Source organism: Eriocheir sinensis, chromosome 9, assembly GCF_024679095.1.
Source record: "Eriocheir sinensis breed Jianghai 21 chromosome 9, ASM2467909v1, whole genome shotgun sequence".
Classification (NCBI taxonomy): Eukaryota; Metazoa; Arthropoda; class Malacostraca; order Decapoda; family Varunidae; genus Eriocheir; species Eriocheir sinensis.
In genome coordinates this window covers 22,481,965-22,507,959 of record NC_066517.1, presented here as the reverse complement: position 1 = coordinate 22,507,959, position 25,995 = coordinate 22,481,965, and the positions used below count along the sequence as shown (strand labels likewise).

At 40.5% G+C, this 25,995-nt stretch overlaps 2 protein-coding genes across 9 annotated transcripts in view; one reads left to right on the top strand and one right to left on the bottom strand.

Annotated features, from left to right (window-relative positions):
• Positions 1 to 4,046, top strand: part of LOC126996163 (SWI/SNF-related matrix-associated actin-dependent regulator of chromatin subfamily A-like protein 1) — a 45,965-nt gene extending 41,919 nt beyond the window's left edge. For 3 of the 5 annotated variants that reach the window (XR_007751033.1, XM_050856390.1, XM_050856387.1), the window contains one exon: positions 3,903 to 4,046. Coding sequence is in view for 1 of the 5 variants with exons in the window: in XM_050856390.1 (XP_050712347.1) it covers positions 3,903 to 3,917 (15 nt within the window). In the remaining 4 variants the exon portion in view is untranslated. Of the gene's footprint in view, positions 1 to 2,237; positions 2,502 to 3,902 lie in introns of all 5 variants that reach the window. The other 2 variants (XR_007751036.1, XR_007751032.1) reach the window with 1 other exon arrangement.
• Positions 86 to 25,026, bottom strand: LOC126996164 (aldehyde dehydrogenase, dimeric NADP-preferring-like). 4 transcript variants are annotated; one of them, XR_007751039.1, is made up of 15 exons: positions 24,852 to 25,026; positions 23,121 to 23,163; positions 19,696 to 19,839; positions 18,775 to 18,870; positions 18,463 to 18,583; positions 17,970 to 18,070; positions 17,619 to 17,782; positions 16,747 to 16,977; positions 16,040 to 16,151; positions 14,642 to 14,727; positions 8,672 to 8,787; positions 6,673 to 6,808; positions 4,931 to 5,081; positions 1,390 to 1,512; positions 86 to 792 (listed from the first exon to the last, which is right to left on the bottom strand). XR_007751039.1 is itself a non-coding variant. In XM_050856391.1 (14 exons), the coding sequence occupies exons 2-14, from the start codon at positions 23,145 to 23,147 to the stop codon at positions 769 to 771; spliced, it is 1,512 nt and encodes a 503-aa protein (XP_050712348.1). In that variant the 5' UTR covers positions 23,148 to 23,163; positions 24,852 to 25,024; the 3' UTR covers positions 86 to 768. The 4 variants fall into 4 exon arrangements, 1 of the variants encoding a protein (XP_050712348.1); XR_007751037.1 differs by lacking the exon at positions 8,672 to 8,787 and adding an exon at positions 13,284 to 13,402 and having other exon boundaries at positions 24,852 to 25,025; XR_007751038.1 differs by lacking the exon at positions 8,672 to 8,787 and adding an exon at positions 10,722 to 10,837 and having other exon boundaries at positions 24,852 to 25,024.
• Between the last annotated feature and the right edge of the window lie 969 nt (positions 25,027 to 25,995).

Sequence of the window (25,995 nt, the reverse complement as noted above, 5' to 3'; positions counted from 1 at the left end):
TTTTTTCCAATGCTGTTTTGAGAGCTGCAATGAGCCACAAACATATCATATATGGCACTGATTGAGGTTAACTGATATATCTTGATGCTGGAAAGATAAACTTCTGTATTCAAAGAGTTAACAATAGAGCACAGAGTAAAGATAGTTGCATAAGCTTACAAGGGTAACTATTCATTAAGATTCAATCTGAGTAACATACAAACATGTCTAAACAGTGGGCACTAAAAAATCATGAATGCAAACATTTTGAGGTATCTTCTTCCATTCATCCCTTTAAAGTTTAAAAGGATGAGTGGAAGGTCCCTAATCTTTTAAGTATGACTGGTCCCTGGTGCCTCACTTACAATGTTGTGTGTGCATGCATGCACACATGTATGCAGCCATGCATCCCCCCTGCCCCACACACAAACTAAGCTAAACTAAATAATATAACCTTTATTGTAACCCCCATTTGATACGTATACAAATAGTTAAGCTGAATACTACAACCTTTAATGACCACAATGCAAATATGATTAAAAATATAAACTAACCTACAAAACTATGCCCCATTATGCAATAAAGAATAATGCTGCTGCAATTATCTAACAACTTGACACTAAAGTAAGCAAGTAAATATTTTTTCTTTATTATTGTGCTTCAACAAAACTGGCAACATACACACAATATCACTGCATTCACAAAACAGTCACTCTTTTTTCCCTGATGGTGACAGCAAGGTTCTCTGCTGCTTTGTAAACCATTCACTGTTGTCTTATACCTTCATCTTCAATCATCGTCATGACCCACAGCCTGCAACAAAATACATGATGTCTCAGAGCCTTGCACATGTTCTCTCTTTTACCTGTCACACACATTAACAATGTGATCCATTCCAAACCATTAACCCACACTAGCATAACAAAACACCTTCAAAACATTGAACTAAATTTATATATGTTCAGTTATTACAGCACAAAATATACTGTGAATCCATTAAATCTATTAAATAAATTAATTGGTGAAACAACTAGTTGAAGTTCATACTGTTGCACCACATGATGTGTTAATCATCTTAATTGTTTAAAAGATAGTAAATAATAATATGAAAATCAGAAGAAGCTAGTGCTCACACTCCTGTACAAACACAGTTTGATAAATCACATTTTCATTCAAAAGAAGTTCATTACATAGAATTTACAGTACAAATTAATGTGTAATTTCCCCTCAGAAACTAAAACATACTTTATATACACTTACAAAAGTACATCACAAAATGTAATACAAATTGACATGTACTTCTGATTTTGGTACAATATTTCTACACATTAAGATTTAATATATCATTTAAAACCCAAAATGTCTTTTCTATCATCTACTCAGCAAAGCACCTAAGTAGCATCCACTTACTTGAATTCATGATTAAAGCGAGAAAGAGCAAGTTAATGTGCTGTTAAAGATTTATCTCTGGATGGACCAAAATAGTACCATGGCTGAATCCAGTGTACGATTTAACCACCCTCGCAGTGCACCCTGGAGAGGTGGAGAAAAGTGCCAGTAGCTACCTTGCCTAGGGCCACTAAGCCTTAACATAATAATGGCAAACTTAATGTTTACACTGCTTCATGAAAACACTCACATGCATCAGTATTTTTACACAGAAAAGTTCATCATCAATGTCTTGTGAGAATGTTACTCCATGTAGTATAGTGTTGACTTTTATGAACGAATTGGGAGGAATACCAAATTATTATATCCAAAAGTTTGTTATATCCTAATAAGGTCATAGGTACAAAGTAAGGTCTCAAATACCGTATTTTGCGGTGTATAACGCACTCCGGTGTATACTGCACACCCTAAACATTAAGACAACAATTTTGGAAAAATATACTCAGTGCTTAAAATGCTCAGAAATATTTACGGTTAACAGCACTAGGCTTTTCCCTGGTGCTCTCCTACATAGGCTACTTCCTTTCTTCCTTCTCTCTCTCCGTCCCTATATTTTTCTCCTCATATCTCTCTTCTTTCCCTCCCTCCCAGTTTTTCTCTTAATCCCTTTTCCTCTCACTCACGCCATTTCTACAATACAATAAACCTTGCTCCCTCATCCAGCCTTTCTACTGAACATCCTATATGTCACAGTGATAGCAGCAACCTATATCTCAGGATGACCACTCCAAGGCATCCAAAGTTTTCACCCTCATCAGTCAGCTGGAGAATGATGTCTGTTGCAGGCTCATGTGATGGTTATCTTACAGCAAGGAGCCATACAAGCCTTGTAGTGGGATATGGTAGCCATGGCCACTCCAGGCAACAGGGCTCTCAACATATCAGGGTTGGACAAGTGTGACCTGAATATGTCTACAGCAGACTTCCACTCCTGGAGACACTCCTTGGAGGAGTGGCAAAAGGGCAACACAAGAAGGAACAGACACCAAGAGCTACATTGTGTATCCCTGCCCTACACCAAGGCAGAGGTGGGGGGCCCTGACAGCCACTGAGGCCCTGAACACCCTCAGCAAGTTAGTGCTATGTACATCTAACTAGTGGTATAATGGTTGGAGTTCTTTGGTGTAATACAGGGTTCCAGCGAGCCAGTGAGTGACTACTTGCCGAGGTGTGCCTAGAAGGTATTTGATTGGTTTTCAGTACCCTGGTTGCATATATTACTATGCAAGCTGACTGCTACCATACAAGAGATGATGATCAAAAGTGAGGTATTCCAGAACTGTGTACAGTTTAAAGATGTAGATGGCCTTAGGGCTTCTTGTGTGGTGTTCATGGCTGCTCAGAGAGATGCACATGGCTGTAAAAACGAATGCCAACCAGCAGTGGCAGCTACTGATACCATGGCTGACATCATGGAGGCAGATGTCATTGTGGCAGCCAGCACCATGAAACCTACCTAATCCCTGAGGCATGGGAACAAGCCTGCTCGGCAGGTAAAGTAATGTGCTGCACCTGCAGCAAACTGGGCCATTTCCAGAGTGTGAAGAGGAGGAAGAAAACAAACAAAGAAGGCGTGGCCAGCAAATTGGTGACAAGTGCCCATGAGACAAACCAGCAGTATCTACACATCCTTGTGTCCAGATGAAGTGACAGAAAACAGCGCCCAACCATAGCCATTGCTGACACAGACGTGTGCAGGTGTATGTGGCTAGCCTGGTACTAATGGAGCTATTGGGCTGCTGTGAAGATGGTCAAGACTGTGCTTCAGGACAACATGAGGGCCAGTGGCAGCTTGGACAGTGACTGTCCCTTACCCTGCTCAAATATTTTACCCCTCTGTGTGGGGTGAACAAGTTCCCTGCTCAGATGACAGCAGGCAGACAGCTGCAGGGCAGCATACCCACAACCAGGCAAGACTATAAAGTTGACCCTCAAGCACTGAACAACAAACAGATGTAGATGGTCCATGAGAATGTGCTGCAAGGGTAGATGGGTCAGTGCCATTGGCAGTGCCATCTGCAGCCAGGGGCCATGTCTGGGTCCAGGACTAGGCCACAAAAACATGGACTAGATAGATCAGCTTCTGTAGTTGAGGTCCACCCATACTGCCAGTATGCTGTGAGGATGGACAAAAGCAGCTACACACCACTTTGCTATCACAGCCACCTGATGTAGGCAACACCACCATGGGGCAGTCTTGACACCGAGGGCCCACCACTGGAGGCTCTGGAAACCGAGCATCCACCAAAGGGTCCTCCTGACTCTGAGAACCTGCTGGAGCGACCTACACCACCCCCAGAAGCACCCTCACCCCATTTGAATGCCTGTCCAAAGAGGCATGAGTTCCAGCCAAGGTGGCTGGATGAATACATAGTGTAGCTTTTTTTAATGCAGTGACCTAATTTTGTTTCCTTTATGTTCCTCAGACTAGTCAATTTTATTGTTTTGTTCTATTATCCTTTTTTTTCATTCAGATTGCTGTGGCATAGTCCTGCCCACTGCCTTCACTATCCTGAGGGAGCTGCAAGAGTTTGTGCCAGATCCGGGTACTGTAGGCACGGGGAAGGAGTCTGCTTGCCGCCACACACTTGTACAACACAATAAATCTCGCTCTCACACCCAGCCTTTCTACTCAACATCCTTCACAGTTGTTAATACTTTTTATCAAATAAAAATTGATAAATATTTGAACTGTTTAAAAAATAGTTATACCAAATAATACCATAATGGGGGAGACTGGCTTAGTGGTCAGTGTGTGGACGTGGAGATCTTGAGGACTTAGGTTTGAGTCCTACCGCCAGACTATGACAATTTTCAACCTTTTCTGAGTGGCAGAAGTTACCTACATGCTGCCCAGATCTTCAATCAACCCTAACTTCAGTGACTTCAGCCAAAAGGAGTACCAGAGGGTAGCATTGGCTAAGGAAGAGTCATACATCATTGCAGCCAATATAAATAAAATTCACCTGCACCACTAACAGGCTGGGGTCCAAGAAGCCCTTTAAGCCTTGGATGTCAACTTCCTACAAGAAGACATCACTAAGCTACAGGAGTGGAGCAACAAGTGGCTGCTACAATTCAATGAAGAAAAATGTAAAATCATGCACCTTGGGAGGGGAAAGCCAGCATGCCAATACCACATGGGAAACACTCCACTATCCACCAAAGAGGCAGAGAAAGACCCAGGAGTATATTTACCAGGCTACCAGTGAAGGCAAAATCCATGCCAATTGCAGCGGAGGAGTTAAGAGAGCCTACTGGCCCTAAAGCCAGCACTGAGAGAGAGAGAGAGAGAAAATGTATGAAAAAAAGCTAGACCTATTTGGTAACAAATTTATTTTTGGTAAAACACAGGTTCGTTAAACCTGCTGTTTATCTGCACAGCGGCACCTTCACAACAATAGCATAAATTAGCTCCAAATAATGACATCTAACCCATGAAAAAATACACAGAAAGACCCAGAGAGGAAGAAAGAAAATAAAACCTGGCAGGGACACTAACCTTGGCAATCTCACGGCCAATGAAGACAGAGGCGACACCAAGTCCGAATGCCAGAACATAGGAGAGTATCTTGAAGCTGGGGAAGTTCATCTCTTTGAGCAAAATGGAGAGTCTCTTCATGTTGGTCTCACTGTAAGGTGGGTACCTCATCCTGGGGGTGGGAGTGACGTGAGATAGGAAAACATGGCACTGCAACAATGGTCATGTGGCATCCAAGAGATAGAGTGAAAATTTATGAAGGCAAAGATTACATAGTAAAATAGGTGTTATACTATTGCAGCATAAGGATCTTTCTCACTATAGTGGTTGACAGGACTCTTTCTTGGTATACCTAACTGAAAGTGCTGCCGAGCAATCTGATACCAGTTTCCATCAGCAATCAAGTTTCTCTTTTTACAGATGACTTAGTCATAATGTTTCTGGCAAGCAGATGCTGTGTTCCTATTCAATCCTGGTGTGGGGCCAGCACCAAGCTAAGCCAAGATGCTGGACAGGGCAGGGCTAATTTACTTATTTAGTGGGGATAAATTACATCCTTAGTTGGTATAGCTTTTAAGTGAATAATTTTGTGGTGAAAGGTAACTAATTTAGTGGTAAAAGTGGTGTGTCATATGCACAGAGGCATGAATGTGGAATGTGGCACAGCAACCATAAAAGCAAACAGTGGAAATGAGTTCTGTATAAAAGGTGCATGCAGTGTGTCAAGATGGGATGGCAAAGGTAATGGAGAAGGTATACAAGTAAGAAGTTTGGTATGGGTGTAAGAGTAAGGAGAACAAGTTGTGGAGCGGCTGCATGGGGGTGAAGTGTGGTGCTCTGAGATGCTTTGGTTTTGCAATGAGAACGAATGACTGACTTTCTGAAGAGAGTATATGAGAAGAGAACTGGGGGATAAGGTGTCAGGGCCAGACCACCACTGAGATGGACAACAGAGGAATTGAATAATGGGTAAAATTGGTACAAAGGGATTAAGTCTGCTGAGAGGGAGTACTGCAAAAAGAGAGTTGGTGATGTTTCTGCTGTGGCCACTCCCTTGAGGAAATATGGATAGATGGTGATAGGTTACCACCCCTTGGGTCCTATTAAGTAAACAGAATGGAAGACTGATTAGTTCAGGTGACCAAGGAACAGGAAAAAACAAGGTGACCAAGGAACAGGAAAAAACAAAGTAATTATCAACAGAAGCAGTTATCAGATATATAAAAAACTAAAAAACTAATCAGAAAAATTCATGTCCACCAGAGTGGCTGGTACTCTTCTGTAAAGTTGCCCAAACTAGTCACTAAAAGTTCAAAACAATTAAAATTAAAGGGGAAAACAAACTTGTTTCCAAAAGATAAAATAAAATTATAGAAAACAATGAAAAGTCTAAGAAGGGTAAATAAATTTTACAGAGTGGATAGCATGAAGAGGTTGTGAGTTGAATCTCTTTGGGATGTGTATTTACATTTTTCATTTTCTTCAAACATCAAGTACAAGATGTGCTTTGCAAATATGATCCTTCCAAGACAAAGTTCTTCAAGAGTTTTTTCACTAACTCAATTTCAAATTATACATTTCCCTTACAACTAATTTTCAAACCATTCACATTATGAAGAGCCGTGTGCCACCTGCCATCTGGTAAATATCTGGGTAGTTATCTTTCTGGAAAAGGCAGTGCCCTGTGAGTTGTCCCAATTGACCCAGAGTGGGGCATACTGTGAAGGACCCTGCTTTAAGGTGTTCAAACATTTTTCACTCACTTGCCAATGGTCTCTGCAATCTTGTTGTAGTTGCGAATGAGGCAGGACTTGCGGTGGGTGAAGGTGTCAAAGGAGGCCTTGCCATGGTAGGAGCCCATGCCACTGTTGCCAACACCTCCAAATGGCAAGTCATGGACTACAAGAGAACATGATTAACATACATAACTAAAACCTTCCTACACAAACTGACTACATCTTATTCAACAATGTACAATGAATCCTGAATTTTAGAGTGTTTATGAATGTGAAAACTTAAATCTTATGTTAATGTTAAAAAACCTGAAATGTGAAGAAAGCTCAACCTTTGTGATGCTTATAATTAACAAATAATCAATTAACTATTAGGTCAACAGTATTGCACATAATTATGAGAAAAAAATATTAAATAATACAGACATGCAAAAGCTGGCAAAGTAAGTCTATCATGCAAATGTGTGATGCTCTGCTAACATTACAGACACACGCAAACAGCAAACCACCACAGCGCAGCACAGCGGGTGTTTAAAAGATTTAATACATTGTCCTGGATTCATGTGCAGATTACAGATTTACATAAAACTAATTAAGAAGAAAATGAATTAGGAAGAATCAACAGACTGTTCTTAAATTCACATAAAACTACTAAGGGTTTCAGAGGCTGTTATATCTATATCGCTCTTTGAGAATAACTCTTGAACAAAGCCTCTGCTAAAATTATGTCATACCCATTCCATTCACATGGGCCCCAACTGTTACTTCAAAGTTACCACTTTCACTATAGTCACTGTACGTCTGTGAACACCCTATGAGGGAGGATTTTGGCACATATTTTCATGAAAACAACTCTAGTTTACTAGATATATGAGAGAAAATGGCAACACAAAACATGGTAAGTCAATGATTAGGGATGGGTGGGGGGTTTTAAGGCAAATTTTGCTCCTAAACTTCATCACAGGTAAGCTGAAGGATTCACAATTACATGAGAATTTTATGAAATATTTTGTCAATTTTATTCACCGAGGAGGAGCTGCCCTTTTGTGGATATTACTTTTCCTGAGGTCCTCTGTCATGATTTTTATGGTGAGTGGATAAACAGAAAAAGGGGAGAGAAATGCAAAGAAGTACATTAATCCCACTTATGATGATGATAATGAACATATGTACAAAGAAACAAGTCTGGAAGACATTCAGTGTGATGTTGGAAGACTTGAGTAGGCAAGACTCTAGGATCAAATTTACATTAAAATGTGAAGTATCTAGGTAAGCAAGTTAAAGAGTGCCTTGATAATTTTATCATATGGTAAAGTAAGATACAGTGGAGAGCATATGCCAAGGTACACATAGCTACGGCTCTCATTTCCTTCTTTTTGTTTTTTGAGCACCTGGTGAATAAGAACCCTTTACCCTGGGACACAGAGTAGATGTGACATAGGTTTAGTGAGACCACAGTCTACCTTCCACAGGTTTTCCCAGGTAGCCATGAATCAATCAACTTAAGTGAGAAGTTGAACAGCTGGGTGGGCTGTCATCAACTACCCTGGCCAGGATCGCACCTAGGCCTGCAGATTCGTAGCTAGGAGTGCTAACCACTATACTAGGGAAGTGGCAAGGAAACTAAACTAAATTCATCTAATGACAACTCACATTTTTTTTCCATTCATTATCAGTGTTAAAACAATCACATTCAGTAGCAATGTAGGCCATCTAGACAATCTGAGGTGAAGTGTTGGGGAAAGCAACAATGATTTCACTAGTCAAGGCTTATGGTAAGTCTAACGTCATTGATTATCACATTTTTGTTTTAGTGCCCATTTTATAAATCATTCAACTTTAAACAATTTTGAATATAACATATTTGTTCTCAATGCCTCAAATTATCTAATGGCAATCTTGGGTCTCAGAATATTGTATCAGAAGCAGCTCAGGACACATGAATTGCACAACACATATATGCAAGGGACAGACATGAGGCAAATTAAACAGGTGCAAAACACTGTGTTAGAGGGAAACAAATGTATACCTCCAGCATGGAACATTGTGTCATTGACTGTGCACCCGCCAAAGGGAACACAAGTGAGCATCTCCATAGTGAGGCTGGGCTTTGTTGAGAAAATGTACAGTGACAATGGCTTCTCTCTAGGGTGAAAACAAGTAGAGAAATGACTGATGAATTTTCCCTCATCAATCTCCACACCCCACTAATTACTTCTGGCATATTCAATATTCCACATACTGCAACAATCTGCACCAACTACAGGCAGCCCTCACTTAAAGTGGGAGTTGAGTTGCTGAAGAGACCTTGGAAAGTAAATTTTCTATTATTCAAACATTATCATTCTTTTCTTAATATGTAAGTCAAAAGATTTGGTTTGTGCTAATGTAAATCTAAAGCAAAATAAGAAAGATTTTAAATATTTAGATCTTGTTCTTCCAAAATTGTGTCCAGAATTATCTCATCTTTTTCATCATTTTCTTTGACAGTGGCAATTAGGATAGAGAGCAAGTTCCTACAATAACATTTGGATTCATTTGAATAGCAAATATTTTGCTGGAAGGAAGCATCCAGGTACCTCTTGGATAGCATTTGTTTGTCCTCATCTTGACAACATACAGTTTGCACGGATAATCTCTGCGATGGAATCCGTGCACTCAGATTTACTGCTCAACTTTATATTTGCCTCCCATACCAACATAAAATTGTAGGCATGAATCGTATCTCTGGCAGCATCGTACATCTTCCCTGCTCCATGGTGTGAGGGAAGGAGGGTCTCCCTGCCTCCCCTCCCTCTGCGAGAGGTTGACATATGTATGGCCTTGAACATTTTAGTCTGAAATTTTCCCAACATCCTTGGGTGGGGACAGGCCAAGCAGTACTTCACAGTACTTCCAAACACAAGTCATAACCATTACACCAAACACCTCATAAACTTCTTTAAGGTGGGTTTTATATGGCTCATGTTGCTTCAATTATGATTCTCATTATTTCAGAAAAAAAAATGTACTATTAGGAGAGTTTCATAAGGGGAAAATGGGTGAAAGTTCCAGGGTGGTGGCACCAACTGGTCCTTTAAATATGTATTTCCATGTCACACCAATACTGTTTTGTTGAAAACAGTGTTTTCCAGGCACCAATCAGGCATTTTTGGTGAAATCCTTGAGTGTTTCAAACTCATTTAAAATAAAGAGGTATGTAGAGAGAGGGATAGAATCCGAAAGAGGGCAGTTTAGAAAGCAAAGACTTGTGCCAGACTCTATTGAAGGCTTTCGATATGTCTAGTGCAACAGAGAAAGTTTCACCGAAACGGCTAAGAGAGGATGACGAAGAGTCAGTTAAGAGAGCAAGAAGATCACCAGTAGAACGCCCCTTGCGGAACTCGCCTATAAAAGTAGCCACAAACTGCCGAAATAGAGCAGGAAGCACGAGAAAACACCTGAAATGGTGGCCACTCAGAACTAAATCCCTGCCACAAATTATGCTTTGGATCACATCATGTTAATCTGAAGAAATCATGTAATTTAAAATACATACTGGCTTTTAAACATCACATTAGACCAAATTCACTAAAAATTAAACTCGCATAAAACGGGAGGTGCCTGTATGGTGAATCAATGTTTTTATCCACACCTATATGACCAAGTGATTCATGTGATAAAACAGTAGTGTAAAGCAACATGATTAGGTAAAGACTTTACCCTACAAAGCAAATGTAAACATGTGAATTAAGGTAGCCTGATCAGATCAACACTCCATACAATCAAGCATTTTCTCAATCATAATTTTAGATGCTGTGTTCTTGCTTTCAACAATACATCACATTTCCATGTAGTACATAAACAACCTTGCAAGCAAGCAAGCAGAGTAACAAAGGCAGAAGCATACTTAATCATAAATCATTTGAAAATATTCAAATGGCACATGAAAGTGATACAATACTATTCAGATTTGAAAAGGAATCTAGAAACTCAAGAGGAACAGGAGCAGGGATGTACACCCACTCCCACCCACCCACCAACACAAACACACAGAAGTGGGAGGTAAGTACTGGCAATTGCCTTGGCGGTGCCTGTACCTGATAAGTGAACCATTGTATCATTAACACAAGAGCCGCCACTGGTGGTGTTGGAAAGGAGCATCTTCTGGATGGTCTCTGAGTTGGAGAAGATGTAGAATACTAGTGGCTTCTCCCTGCATGAAACAAAGCTAATAGAGTTGAAGGCCATTCATCTTAACTCTCACCTAAATGACCGTCTCCAATCTTGTACAAGTTTGCTGCAATGCTGCTTTGTTTGCTGTATTTCACTGCCATTTTAATACTAACTGCATGCCTCTACCTTTCCCACACTCACTGAACAAGACTTTCTCCTCAAGCTAATCCCTAAGCTGCCCAACTTTCTGATGCAAAAGTTATCTAATGTTGAGGTACCTCTCAATATACGTGAGTATTATGTTCCTGGTGAGTTTGTATAATGTAAATCTTGAGTAACGTAAACTTCGCATGCTGTAAACATAATTTCCCAATACCGCAGTGTAAGGTAAAGTTGGGTGAAAACGCTATAGCTGCGTGTGGCTGCGGTGTTCATCTCTGTACCATCGTCCCACTTATTTTAAATTGATCATTTCCTTCCCTACCTTCCTTTTCCCTCAGAATCCCTTCCTTTGCTTCTCTTATATTATTCTGGCATCTTGGTGTAATCCAAAGAGCCTGTAAATCTTTGAGTCACAGTGAACATTAAAAACAAATAAAATTAATATGACAGATATACCCATTAAAATTAGAACAAAGAGGTCATGCAAATATGACAGTAATGGGCAGCGACACAACTGCAAATCCACTACCATTAAATCCATCACCATCCCCTTGACCTAAGTGGTCCCATGTTGACATGCAGCTGTAGAACTGAGGAGAACCTAAATAGAGCAGCCAAAGATACCTATATACCGCCAACACCTTAATTACCCTACAGTAGGTTTCCAAACAACTTGAAATCAAATAGCATGTTTCATGATTAGGGCAAGTTACAAAATATTCAACCAAAAATGATCTATAGTTTTTTCAAACCAAGTGTTCCACTGGCACCTAAGCAGTATTTGTTACACAGCACCTAATTGGTAGCTTTCCCCTCTCAGCTCTTGCCCTGATTGGCTGGCTTCCTCTCTTGGCTCTCATAGAGGTGGCAGTCACTCACATGCTCTTGGTATTAAATGTTCTTATATTATTTACCCTAGCTCACATCTTATACAAGACAGACAATTTCACTTAACACCATTAAATGCAGCAATGATTGTAAATCCTAAATATGCTTGTCACAACTCGGTAGAACTAAAAGTAAAGAAATAATGAATAAAAGTGAACAAACGGGTCAGAAATGTTTATACCACTTTTACATATAACTGATATTTGGAGCAAATATTGAGTCAGTGCTGATACAAAGTATTTCATTCTTTAAAAAAAAAGTCTTGTGAACATGATGGTATAGCCAGACTATAGATAAAACGCGATGTAAGTAAAACATGGAGAGATTTATCAAGGCATGTCGTGTCCTCCTTCAGAGTGATGTTGTGGATTACACTAACATTTGTTTGCTTCATCAGAAAATTATAGTTTCTGCAGGTTTTTGATATGTAAAAGAATGATTGAAAATGAAGGAAACTATGTGAGGAACGAAAAATGAGAGAACTGAGGTCAGTAAGCAAGCGTTAGTTTGGTATGAAGGATGAGTGCCGTAGTTGGCTACGTGGAGGGCACAGCGACTCCACCCAGCACCAACACCACGAGCGTGCACACCGCTCTGAAGGAGGACGTGATCTACGTTTGGATAAATCTTTCCGTGTTTCACTTACATCACACCTTATCTAATGTCTGGCATCATGTTCACGGGACTATTCTTTATAAAATGACAGGGTTTATATCAGCATTGACTCAATATATCCTGCAAATATTAGTCGTATGTAAAAGTGTCATAAACATTTCTGACACATTCATTCACTTTTACTCATTATTTCTTTACTTTTAGTTTTAACGAGTTATGACAAGAATATTTAGGATCTACAATCACTGCTGTATTTAATTCTGTTTAGTCAAATGGTCTATCTTGTATAAGAATTGACCTAGGGTAATATAAAAACACTTAATAACCATGAGTTTGTGTGACTCTCACCCCCATGAGAGCCAAGAGAGGAAGCCAGCCAATCAGGGTGAGAGCTGAGAGGGGACAGCAGCCAATCAGGTGCGGCACAGCAAATGCTGCTTAGGCACCAGAGGAACACTTGGTTTGACCGACTATATAGTACGGCAAGTAATCTCAACCACAAGCCACACCAAAATAAATCAAATTCAATGGAAAACTGAGTTATTTGAGAAAAAATCAAACAGCATAGCCCTTAGGTTACATTTGTCAAATAGTGCAAATGTAAATAATGTTAGCTTATGTATCCACCAAAATCTCAAGCTATTTGAAACATTACTGTAACAATTCTAACAAACCCCTTCACTCCCACCGTTGTCATCACCACCACCATTAACAACTAGGTGGTGCAACACTACCATGCAGTTACAGCACCAAGGAGTCTTAAGCTTCACTTCCATCACCATCACCACCACCAGCTGGGCAACACGAGTCATAACACTCACTGGAGAAATGGACAATACAATCATTGATACACATGGAGCCTGTCTGGACACCCTGGATTAAGGCTTGCTGATCCTTGACTGAGGTTGAGAACACATAACACGTGAGGGGTTCCCCATGTCTAGGGAACAGCAGCAGCAGCAGCAGCAGCAATGCCATGGGACGGACAGGGACAGGATGGGGATAGATGGAGAACATTTAGGGGTGGTCACTAATTCATATGCACTTGTCCAATTTGTGTTAACACCAGAAAAAAAATATCCAGGAAAATCATGCCAAGGTATAAGAAATAATTAGTCAAAATAAAGATAGACAAACAATTTCTGCTCTAACAACAGTTCATTCTTATACCTCGTCTCAATTGTTAAGGATATTTTACCCATTATGAATACTAATTGGAATGGTGCATATGAATGTCCTATCAGAGCCTAAGACACTTATTTTTTCCAATGTCAGGATCAAACAGGATCATTACACTTCTCTGTCTGACTAAAGTAGGCATTTAAAATCTTGTATGTAAAAAGGGCTTCACATTAAAGTATGTTGAAACAATCATGAAATATAATGACTTGAAATACTTAGGATTATGACTGCAGCTTTGCTACTACAGTTCTCTATCAAAATAAAATATCTTTAATCCTGTATGTAAAAAAGCTTCCAATAGAGAGACTCAAATTTCAATTCAGGAAATGCAAGAACTTATGGATGAAAGCACTGACTCTGACCACTAGCCAGCCTGTCCTGGGACAACATGGCAGTATCCCTCACTCCCCACTGGCTAATTTATTTGTTTTCACATTTTTCATCTTCCTGCAGTTAACCAAAAGAAGTTAGCATACTACATAATGTGTTGCAGTCGACACCAATCCTTTTTCTTTATAATGCAATAGGCTGGAATTATATAAGTGCCACCCAGCCAAAGTATTTAAGCATTAAATTGTAGCAATTCCCGCCACAGGAGGTGGGCCTCTCTTTTTTTTCTAATTGACTGTGGCCATCACAACTCCCTGCCATGCTGCCTAGGATTAAAAGATTTGCCAAAACAGCGTAGTATGGGAGTCCCTGCCATCCACGATATCCGGAGGATGTGGGAATATCTGTCACCCAGAGTCAATGAGTTAAGTAAATACACAAAATAGTGAAATTAAAATAAAACTACGGTAATAGAAAAAAGAGAATGGGGTCCATTTGAGTACCCTTTCTGAAAAAATACTTAAATCAAATTGAAAAGAAGTTACAAAGGTAAGACATAAAACCTATACAGTGTTAGTCTTCACCTTGAGCTGATTAAACTTTATAAAACAAATAAGATATAAATGCCACATATGTGAAACGTCCCCTACAAAATGTTGGCTCTCACCTTGAGTTGATGAAGCTGATGGCATCATGAGCAGACTCCACATTGACAATGGGCAAGATGGGCCCAAAGATCTCCTCCATCATCACCTGCAGAGACAGATGCCGAGTTCTTCATCACAAAACACTACATCCTATACTCCAACAACAGTATCATATATATTCTCCTCTGTCTATCTATCTGTCCATATCTCCGACGCCTTGCTCCCTCACAGGAAATTCCCTCCTAGGGGTGGGCGCAGCAGAAGTGTCTCCATCTCTCTCTGTTCTGGCACTCCTTCTCAGCACACTCAATGCTGCTACTTTCAACTCTCTCACTCCAATACTTGTTCACCCTTTTGATCCACTTCACAGGTGGTCTTCCCCTGACACCCCCTCCCTCAATCCTTCCCTCATACACTCTCTTCACAAATTCATTCTCCTCCATTCTCATCAGGTGTCCAAACCATCTCAGTGCACCTCGCTTCACCCACTCGACCACTCCACTCCTTTCACTGTCACACCCATACCAAACCTCTCATACACACTTTCATAACTTTCTCCATCCCACCCTGAAACACCACATGCACATCTTATACAACACATTCCCACTGGCCATATTCTCAACTGCTGTGCTGCATTCCATGTCCATGTCTCTGATGCATACGACAGAGTTGGCAGGATAATAATGTTTCTTATTCCCCTCTTTGCCTCCATGCTCACACTTCTTCCTTTCATAACTTTTTCCAATGCAAATGATACCTCCTGCCCTTCACTGCTCTTTCCCTCACCTCACCTTCCATGCTTACATAAAAGTGTCCCTAAATATTTAAACTCAGTCACCTCCATTCTCTCCTCCCCCAGCCTTATCCTTCACTTCGTCGTGCTCTCTGCTCTAACTCTACAGCTTTGTAAAATCAATGACCTACTCTCTCGCCCTCTCAAATACCATAACCTAACTCTTTCCAGCATTCATTCTCAGTTTTCTCCTCTTACACACCCTGTCAAACTCATCTACTATCCTCTGCACCATCCCTTCATTCTCTGCCAACAATACTGTATCATCTGCAAACAGGTCTGCCACCAATGACATGTATGACACAAAAAATGAGGCCTCGAAACATTCAAATGAACTTAAAAACTATCACATAGAAGAAGCAAAGCACCATAATATGAATTGGTAATAAAAAAATATTTATCAAAAGTCCACCAGTTTCAAACTGACAAATCCCTATTGAAATAACACCTCCATTTAGCGTGAATTACATTTAATATGAATTACTTCTGTACCTATTTTGCATTAAATAGAAGGTCTACTGTATTTGAAATCCAGGACTAATCATAAACATTTGGAGCTATAGCTTCAATGCCCAGACCTAACTATGATAATGGTGGTCGTGGAGGTTAATAAAGAATTCCTCACCTTGTTCTTGGGGGAGACGTCAGTGAGGATGGTCGGTGCGATGTACAGCTGCTCCCTGTCCACATCTCCCCCAACAGCCACAGTTCCTTCCTTCAGGTACTCAGCAATGCGGCTGAAAGTGATGAAAGTCATTAACCTCTCATTGATGGGCTACTAATTATGGGATGCACAAGTCTGTTGTATCCCAGATTTATTGCCCAGTGGCTTTAAAACTATCTTTCAAACAATGCGCTGTTCAGTCTGACACAATGGACGGACTACATTTACCTACCTGATTGATATGACAAAGGCCAGGCAGTATGTTTCATACTATTCATTATGACACCACACATTAAAAATAGTTTTGGGAGCTACTGTGCCAGCCACTGGTGAGGACTTTTTATAGTTCACCAGCCACAAAATGATTCCATTAACCAAAGATAACAATTTCAAGCTATTCTGACTGAGAAAAGCACTTTAAATGGATTGCCAGATCACCTGGTGAAAAATATTCCCATTTTCACCTCCACATAAACTAACATGAGGGAAAATCTTGGGAAAAATTTGATATAAATTCTACTGGCCACTGTTTGAGTATAATGTGATCTTTACTAACCCAAAATATATTTTGTTTACATGGCAAGTAAAATGATTGCCACCTTAAGGGTTACATCCTCTTAATTGCCCTGTCCCTCTCTAAACACAGCAATGTACAAGACAACACTTACTCAAGATGCTTCTCAGACACTATCCTACAGAGGTCTGGGGAGGCCTTGGGGTTGGGGCCGTACCACTCATCCAGGATTTGTTTGGCTTTGGCCACAAACTTTTCTTGCACCGCCTTGGAGCACAGAACATAATCGGGTGCAATGCAGGTCTGCCCTAGGTTAATGCACTTCCCCCATAGAATGCGCTTGACGGCCATATCCATGTCCACACTGTCATCGATATACACTGGACTGTGGGAGGAAGGAGCTTATTAGCTTTGGTGTCTATAAAATATGAAATGTTTGTTGGAAGAAAAACACAAACATTAGTCAGAAAACTGTAAAAAGAAGGGAAAGACCTTTGTCCTGCAGTGGACAGATAAGGGCTGATGATGAATCTCGGGTAAAATGTGCCATTTGGCTTCACAAAAAATCTGCAACCATATATCAATGAACCATTTATTTTTAGTGACAAAACTAACAGCAACTGCAAAAATGGTCTACAGGGTGATTCTGGAAGGCATTAATTTTGTGTATAATCTTGGACTGGGGTCTAGGGAACTCTACCAAGTGCCTGTAAACCAGCCATCATTGTTGACAGCACCAATAATGCACCAAAAGTGGGACAGAGTAAGGCATCCCTTTGCTCACATTGAAACCTCTATAACCCTTTATTCTTCTTGCGTCACTTAATTTTAGTACTAACCCACCACCTCCTATCTCACCTGAAACACACACTTTTCCCTTCCCCAACTTAACATTATCTTAGCATTACCTCAGCACTCCCTGTCTTACTCTGCCCCTGTCTCTCCTCTAATGTACACAATATCCTTTCCCTGCCTTACTCTATCCTAAATATTTAATGACGATGATTCATCCTGATCGTGTCTCACCTCTTCCCTCCCAGCTCGAGGGTGGTGGGGGTCAGATACTTGTTGGCCGCCTCCCTCACTATCTTGCCCACAGTTGGTGAACCGGTGTAGAAGATATAGTCAAAGCGTTCCTTGAGCAGCTCAGTAGTCTCTGGTATGCCTCCACACACCACATGGTAACACTCCTGTAGTTAAGGGTAGATAAGAGAGACACTGTGAGGGAAGGGCTAGCAGGACTTATAAATCCTTTATATATGTACGTGTTTTAATGTCAAGTCAATGACGTTTATGTTGGAAACGTCATTTTTTAGCACCAATTAGACATTATCAGGGAGATCCTACTGTAATATACATAAGTAAAAAACAGCACACCTTATCCAAGTACTTGGGAATAAGTGCAGCAATGGTTTCTGCTGTGGCTGGTGAGACCTCCGATGGCTTGATGATGACACAGTTACCAGCAGCTATGGCTCCTGTGGCAAAGGAAGAAAGGAGGGAGGTGAGGAGTCTGTGTGATGATAGCTAGGAATAATGATGACCTAAGACTTATTTTTTTTTACAAAAAAAGTTGCTATAAAAGAAAGAGCTATAAAAAAACTTAAAGTTCTATAAAAACAATGATTTTCAGTTAAAGGAGCCAGACCCATATGTTTGATGATACTAAGTTATAATGACACACAAGACTGTCTGCTGAAATGGATATTATATTAGTGGGCAGTGTTGCCAGAGACAACTTATGATCATGATGCATGAGTGTCTACGGAAATGGTTCTTATGTTAGTGGGCAGTGTGATCAAAGACACCTAAAGATAATTAAACACAAGAGTATCTGGAGAAATTACTCCACATTAATGAATAGTGTTACCCGAGACAGGGAGGAGGGCTAGCTGTACTGGGTAGTTCCAGGCACCCATCACCAGCACAACACCGTAGGGGTCGTGGTACACCATTGGCTTGTCAAACATGGTCAGCACATTGGTAGGGATCTGGAAGAAGACCGGAACCCTGGAGTGAAGGGGTTAAAAGGGTGCAAACTAGACAAATTGTATGGCTGGTTTGCAAGCTCTTGCTGATGAAAATTCTGATGCTTTATTCTTAGATTTTAGAAAGGGGGCTTGTGCTCGTACTACAGTGCATGTCTTAATTATGTACCAAAACAAACTGACACACAACTTACCTTTTCTGGCTTCACCCAGTCATCAATACGTGCCAGGATGTGATTGATGTCATCCTTTAGCAGGTTTATCTCCAGCAGTATGGCCTCCTGCTTGGGCTGTGACAGGGAAAAGGGAAGGAAAATTATAGGAAAACATATCTTTACAAGGATAAAGCACATGAATATAAGGGGATATTAATAACTCAGATATTGAAAAAAGATATATCATATCACTGGACACAAGACCAAGGGCGAGTCTTAACCCCTTGAACACGAGGGTGCGTATACTGCATCCTCGCCGCCCTCGTCTGATATCTGAGGACGTATATGCTGCATCCTGGATGAGTTCTCCAGGAATTATGTAATTTTTTCCAGATGCCATGTTCCCCTTTCACAGGGTTTACTGATAGTGATGTGGACTTTTCAATAATAATGATGCAGTTGAAGAAAGCTGGATGAGTGACCTTGAACTGAAGTAGGCAGAGTGGGAGAGGGAAAATCTGACACTTAGAGATCAAGTGGAGCACCTGAATAAAGTCAATGAAAGAAGAGAAACATATCGAGAAAATGGAGGGAAAATGAAGAAGTGAAAAATAAAAGCGAGGAAGTAATGAACACTAGATTAAGGGACATGTTCAAGGTTTGGTAAACAAGATAAAAATTATGTAACAACAACAAAGAGTGCCCTTTATGGAAATATTATTACATCAACACTAAGAGCAGAGAAAGAGATCTGACTGTAGTGTTCAGGGTGATGAAGGAAATGGAAACAATTTACAGGAATGACCTGTTTGTATGATGCCTTGAAGAATGAAGACTTAACATAAATTATCAAATATTAGTGACTACACCACCTCAACAAATTCAACAGAATTCCAATTCCAAAGTCATCTGTAAGAATTTGAAAGTAGCATAGTCCAAAACCATGGTCCAGTCCCTCACCTTCTTCAGGTCTTTAGCCAATGCTGCACACAAGGCTCCCTCATTCTCCTCATACATTCGCCTCAGGGCCTTCAGCTGCCTCTTCCTGAACTCAAGGCTCAGAGTTGTGCCGCACTTAAAGGCATCCCGGGCACGCTGGACAGCCTGGGAAAGAAGTGGATGTTAAAGATAAGCAACACACATTCTAGGCCCGGGGGAAGAAGGAAATATTAAAAACTATCAACAAAATGTTCTGAGGGAAGCAGGGAATCTAAGATGAGACCAACAAGAGCTTCTTAAATCATGTTTTACATGATTTACATAAAGTAATAGCTCAAAGTTGCAACAAAATTCTTATTGAGAAGACATACTGGAAAAGCATTGTTCTGCCAACTGTCCTATATGCATCAAGCATCCTACCAAGTGTTTCAGAGGCACTGCTTTTTGTTCCTCCACGGGTGGGAACAAATAAGTTAAATAAAGTTAATAACAGAAATAGGCACAAAGATGGAAATACAAAGTGCATTATGTGTGATTGTTTTAATCAGAAGACTTAAACCAAAGATTATAAAGACCATATAAAGAAGTATAAAATACTATAACTGGGTAGTTGTTGTTTAGTGACCTGTTGTTTAGTGACCAAAGCACAGCAGAAGCAGAGGAGATTATGTATGAAATGTGGAAGAGGGAACATCCGAAGAACCTGGAGAACTGGAGGGACTGGATTAGGTCAGACTACTGATAGACTACTCAAGCACATCAGGCAAGCACCATTGCAAAGCCAAAGCTTCCTGAACTACACCTGACCTGTCCTAGATGATAACTCAAAGATAAATTCATACTTGAGTTTTCAATGTCAATGAGTAGTTCCATGGCATAACATAAACTAAGAAAACTTAAAATTGTATGTAAAAGTTTATAAAATTCATAAGAACATACTTCAGCCTAATCAGATATTATGAATATTGTCTTGGCCATGTTTGAACTTTGGATTACCTTGAGGCTCCATCAGTGGTTTGCCTAACTTGTATACTTGAATACCACTGATAGGAAGCAAGTGCAGGCCTCTTTTGTGAATTAAATAGTTAAATATGCCATAATGTTTGTGGTAAACTTTCTTTATCTCCTGTTATTACATTTAAACAGCTGAAGGATGAGGTCTTATCAAATCAAGACCAAATAGTTCCTTGATGTTAGCTGTCAGTGGTAATAAGTTATCTAATCAGATGCTCATGCCTTTATCTTTTAATACTACTACTCTTGACATCGAAAAAATATCAAAAGATTACGGTACGTGTATTCCTTAACCCCTAATGGACGAGTGACCCGCAGGCGGAAATTTTGGTGGGTTCCATTAAAGGACAAGTGTCCCACGTGCGGACAGCTCCGTTTTCTTGTATTTCTTCTGTTTCCTCGTGACCTGCACTATATATTGTTCTACATATGAAATACACGAATCGACAACCTTAGGCCTAAATACATACACACATACAAATAGAGGCTCAGTCACACACTGCTAGTTGTGAAGGATAGGTTTTTTTCTTTCCTTTGGCTTCAGAATACAATGAAATCTGCATGTAAAGCCAAGTCCTTTACCTCATGTGTATGAGTACACATAGATCTTAATTATTTATTTCTAATTGTTATTATTAGTTGTTTCACTATGAATTTCAATTGTAATATTATAAGTATCACTTATGCTTTCACAAAAAATGTACTTGAAAAACAGCTATTTTTTTACATTCTCCAGGGTCACCCCTTAGATTTTTTTGTGTATCCTTTAGAGGTTAAACACTTTTTACCAATAACTTCATATGTAGCAATTTCTCCTCATACACTGATGTTAGGTTTCAAATTAGGAAAAATCATGTATGTATATCACATTTCAGGGACAGTAAACACTGGGTAATGGCAGAGAGTTAAAGTTTACTCTCTTTTACTCAAATTAATTCTTTTCTCTGTAAAAAGTACCAGGTTTAGACAGTTGATTTTGAATGAATACATTATCAGTTATCCAAAGCACTCATTAAACTAGTGTTTCAGAAGTTCATTACATACCTCACTCAAAATAAACAAAACAAGTCCAGGCATGTATCTGATTCTGTCCCCCAATCACTGCATCCACAACACCCTCCAGGTGGCTGCATGCATGTCACACCTACTTGTTTACTGTTGTCACAGGCTGGTGAGCAGCTGTGCTGTGACCTTACACTTGCATTTAAATACAGAACATACTGGGCATAATTCATAGCAGTATAATATTTTCCCACCCATAAAGTTGATAAAGAAAATGGCAACTGCATTGGTGCCACCACTATCTCTTTATTTACATGCATCAGCTGAGCTACCGCTTGTAGTTGTTTTTATATCATTAGATTTTTTCATTCATTAATTTTGTTTAGATATCATAAATAATAACTGCTTAACATAATATACATTTTTTTTTATAATTTCATATTTATGCATACACACCTGAACCACATGTAGACAAAAATTAAATCAAAGGCATGAATTTCCCTTCCAGGCTCCTTACATCACTGCTGAGCCAAAACTAAAGGTTGCAGATCAGCAGGAGTATTCGTTGAGGTAATGCTTGCAAGAAGTGTGTAACAGGCAGCGTGAACAGCTGGGCAACTCAAGAGATGGATCTGGCACGATCTTGGGTGTTTCTTGATTGCACTTGGACTCAATTTAAGATATAAATCTCACAAATGAGAAACTTAGGTAAAATTTAAGTCAAAAGAGAGTGGCAGGGATGGTCTGACCTCTATGCCGTCAGTGGATGGTCTAATTCCAATATGGCGACTTTTCCTATTTGTAGCTTGGCTGGCTGTCTCATTACAATATTGGGAGTGTTCTTTTAAATTTATGATGAATACTTAGCATTAACTCCCATAACATTAATTTACCCATTCACATATTTAATTTAAAACTATACACAAAATTATAATAATTGTAATAATTTCCAAGAGCAGAACAGGGCAAGAAAAGGAAAAAAAAAATCATCTCACATAGAAGCAACAAAGGAAGTAGCCCAAGAGAGATCCTAATTAGTTGGAGAGCTCTTGATACCCCTTATAAAGAGAGTAAGTCATGGAAAGGAGAAAATACAATGAAAGGAAGGCTATGTCAGAGTTTACCAGTGAGAGGGATAAAATAATGTAGGCACTGGATAATTGGGCATTAGTGAGTTGGACGGCATATAAATGAGTTTAATTAGGAAGTTGTGTGTAGAAAGTAGTTTGCTTTATCTAGCAACATTAGTTAAAAGAGGAAAGCAAGTGTAAAATGGGATAAAACATGGATAGAATATGCTTAATACACTACATCTATCACCAGAAAAACATGAACCACATAAAAAAATCGTTGGTTGGGTGAAACCATAAATTGTCCGAAAACTGTGTAGTATAGGGAAAGTTGGACAAATATAAACTTGTGGTACTGACCTGCTTCATGTCTCCTGTAGGTGACATTTTGCTTCTGGTGAACCTGGGGAAAAAATTGTGTTAACTTTTAGCAACTGATGCAAAACTGTCACTCACATGCAAACAATCAACTGGAAAACACTACATTGCTTTGCTCATGTCTTTATTTTATGGTCTTTGCATTTATTGCCAATTCTTCATACTATTAGGTAAGTAACATTAGGGAGACTGCTAGTTTAGAAGTTTATCTTTACCATCACTGCCATCATATAATAATAGCTACAGTACCAATGCTAATCACAAGTAAATACTGATATCGGCCATTTTTCTCACAACTGCTGCCTCTGAACAGTCTAATCCAAACTAAGCAACTCAGTTTGGCCTGGCCTGTGCAGCTGCCGCAACAGGTGGGGCCATATTACTATATACACATTCCGGTCACGGTCCTGCCCGTCCCTGATCACTCCTGGTCAGCCAATCAGGGGCTGACCCCCAGCAAGATAGGCAATATTCGCAGGACCGGCGGTGCACCTACGATTTACCGCCAGTGTACTGCAGACAGACCAAAGGCTTACTGCCGGAAAACCAGCATTAATCTAATCTAACCTATACTGACCTAACCTGTCCATATCTTACCTAACATAACCTAGCTTGACACCCCCTACCCTCACCCTTGATACCAAAATGTGGTGTTTGAATGAACCCAAACATGTTACAGCAATAATTTGAAGTTTCTATAATATTATGGAAGCATATAGTTATTACTGCAATGCATTCAGAAATAAATGCAACACAGTAATATTGACCTCATGCAAGATTGTTACATTTCTTTCCACATAAGGCAACATTTTATCAATTAGTATTAGGGTTGGTTAAGATTGTCAAACCACCCTTACACCTAAATGGCTCCTTGTTCCTTATGTCTTGTCTTGTTGTAATTTAGGTGATGTTCACCACAGTCAACTTGGGAGTCCACCGCCCCTACACTGTGCTCCACTCCTAATGTGGCTCAGCTGGTCAGGGAGGGAGTTACTCTCTGCCCCCCTTGGGGTAGTCGCATGTAGGATAGGGGGCTCATCAGGGATCCCCTACAGAAACAGGTCCAATTTTCTCTTGAAAGTCTCTGTGCCGCAGTTGGAAGTGTCCCTGATGTCCCTCGGCAGGCAGTTGAATAGCCTAAGTCCCTTATTGGTAAAGTTAGCGGCATGTATGGACCTAAGACGTTGGCTGACAGAAAATGGAGCTTTTTTCCCTCAAGATGCCCCAAAACCCAAAATAACTTTTGCTGCTGCTTCTAGTATGTGTCATGATAGCAGTGATGCTACCCCAACACATATTTCGTCCAATGTCGATGTCATCCTTTGGTACTGGGTCCCACATGGCCCTAGTGACTGGCTGGTGCCAAAGATTCTAGAGTAGGTCTCCAGTCCTCTGGCTGGTAGAATTGGTGGAGTCGACATCAGCCCAATTAAGTGAATCCGCCCGAGCTGTCACTTTTACGGCCAGGTGTTGTCAAGTCAGGCTCGCCCACTCCCATCTTTTGGCCGTAAATTTGACAGTTCGTCGGTTTCACCTCTTCTTCTAGGTTGTTTTATGGACCTCAATGAATGGGATTAGCGGGCCGTGTCGACTCCACCAATTCTACCTCCATGGGTGCCCCCAGCAACACAGCGGGCGAGAGCGGGGAGAAAGGCAAACCTCAACTTGGCATCACTTGTAACCCCAAACTTGACACTCGTCTGAGGGGCTCACCTTGGTGCACGCCGGGCAGCCCTACACACACGTCCTGGCCGGTGCTGGGCAAGAGGCAAGGAGACAGCGGAGATACCAAGATAAAGGCGATGAACGTGGGTCGCCTTACCCACCCTGCACTGTGCCACTGGCCCACTGCCACTGCCACCGCCCGCCCTCGCCCGCCGCGCCGCCACTCTGAAAACATCATCGTCATCATTAGACAAGAAAGTGGAACGATGCCATTTGTCAATATTTTGTAGAGAAAATGATTGACTGATTGATAGTTTATTGTTGCAGGTGAACAACAAGGGAGAAGGGAGGAACATGCCATCCCAACCCCCAGGCAGGACAGTGTGTGATTGTACAATTATTAGTACATGTGTAGGTACGCACTAAAAAAGATACAATGGTAGGAATGAATTGCACAACAAGGGAGGGTGTTGTGACTAAATTAACGCGTGTTGTCCTTGATGAGTGACAAAATGAGAAATAGTGTTGGTTCATCGACTCCTATGGACAAGAAAGAGGGCTCTGGCGGGTCACGGGTATCACCTGATGACATTAATCTCTTGCTACCACTCGCAATTTAAAGTTATCATCAATTAACGTTGTCGTTTATTTCTTATCTCAGCAACAGCCAAGATAAACACTTTTGCATGTTAGCCTAGCTACCACTCACAAGTTATCATCAGCGTTGTCGTTTTTATGGCATATGACAATATTTACAAAATTGAGGAGCTATATTTTTACATAGATTTACATAGAAAAGATCAGGCGGCCGTTTCCTTCCAGAATAGCTAGAGGAAGATAAACCAGTAATTTCAATATTAAGTGTGTATCCTGAACAATGCACGAGTTGAATTAAAGGAGAGTCCCTAGCACACTCGATTCCAGGAGGGGGAAATTAAGATTTTTACCAAGCCTGCTGCAGGCCGGTGTGGCACAATTTAAACCGCACAATGCACTTAATAATTTGAAAGCCTTTTGCTGACAAGACTACGTGATTCAGCAGTTTTATGCTCTTTGCTGGTTTGAGATATACCCACACAAATGAAATGCCAGAATTTTTCTCTTTTCTACACACACACGTCCTCTGCGTGTAACGAAACACACGAAAAATCAATCCAGGCAAGGAAAGGTTTGCCGGCATCGGGATCGAACC

What these genes read in the sequence shown, in the direction of transcription:
- LOC126996164 (XM_050856391.1), bottom strand. Translation starts at nt 23,147, where the DNA reads ATGTCACCTACAGGAGACATGAAGCAG. An exon ending in AGCCCTCCTCCCTGTCTCGG is followed by an intron (nt 18,071 to 18,462) that starts GTAACACTATTC and finishes CCTTTGCCACAG; the next exon opens with GAGCCATAGCTGCTGGTAAC. An exon ending in TTGGCCGTGAGATTGCCAAG is followed by an intron (nt 793 to 4,930) that starts GTTAGTGTCCCT and finishes ATTTTGTTGCAG; the next exon opens with GCTGTGGGTCATGACGATGA.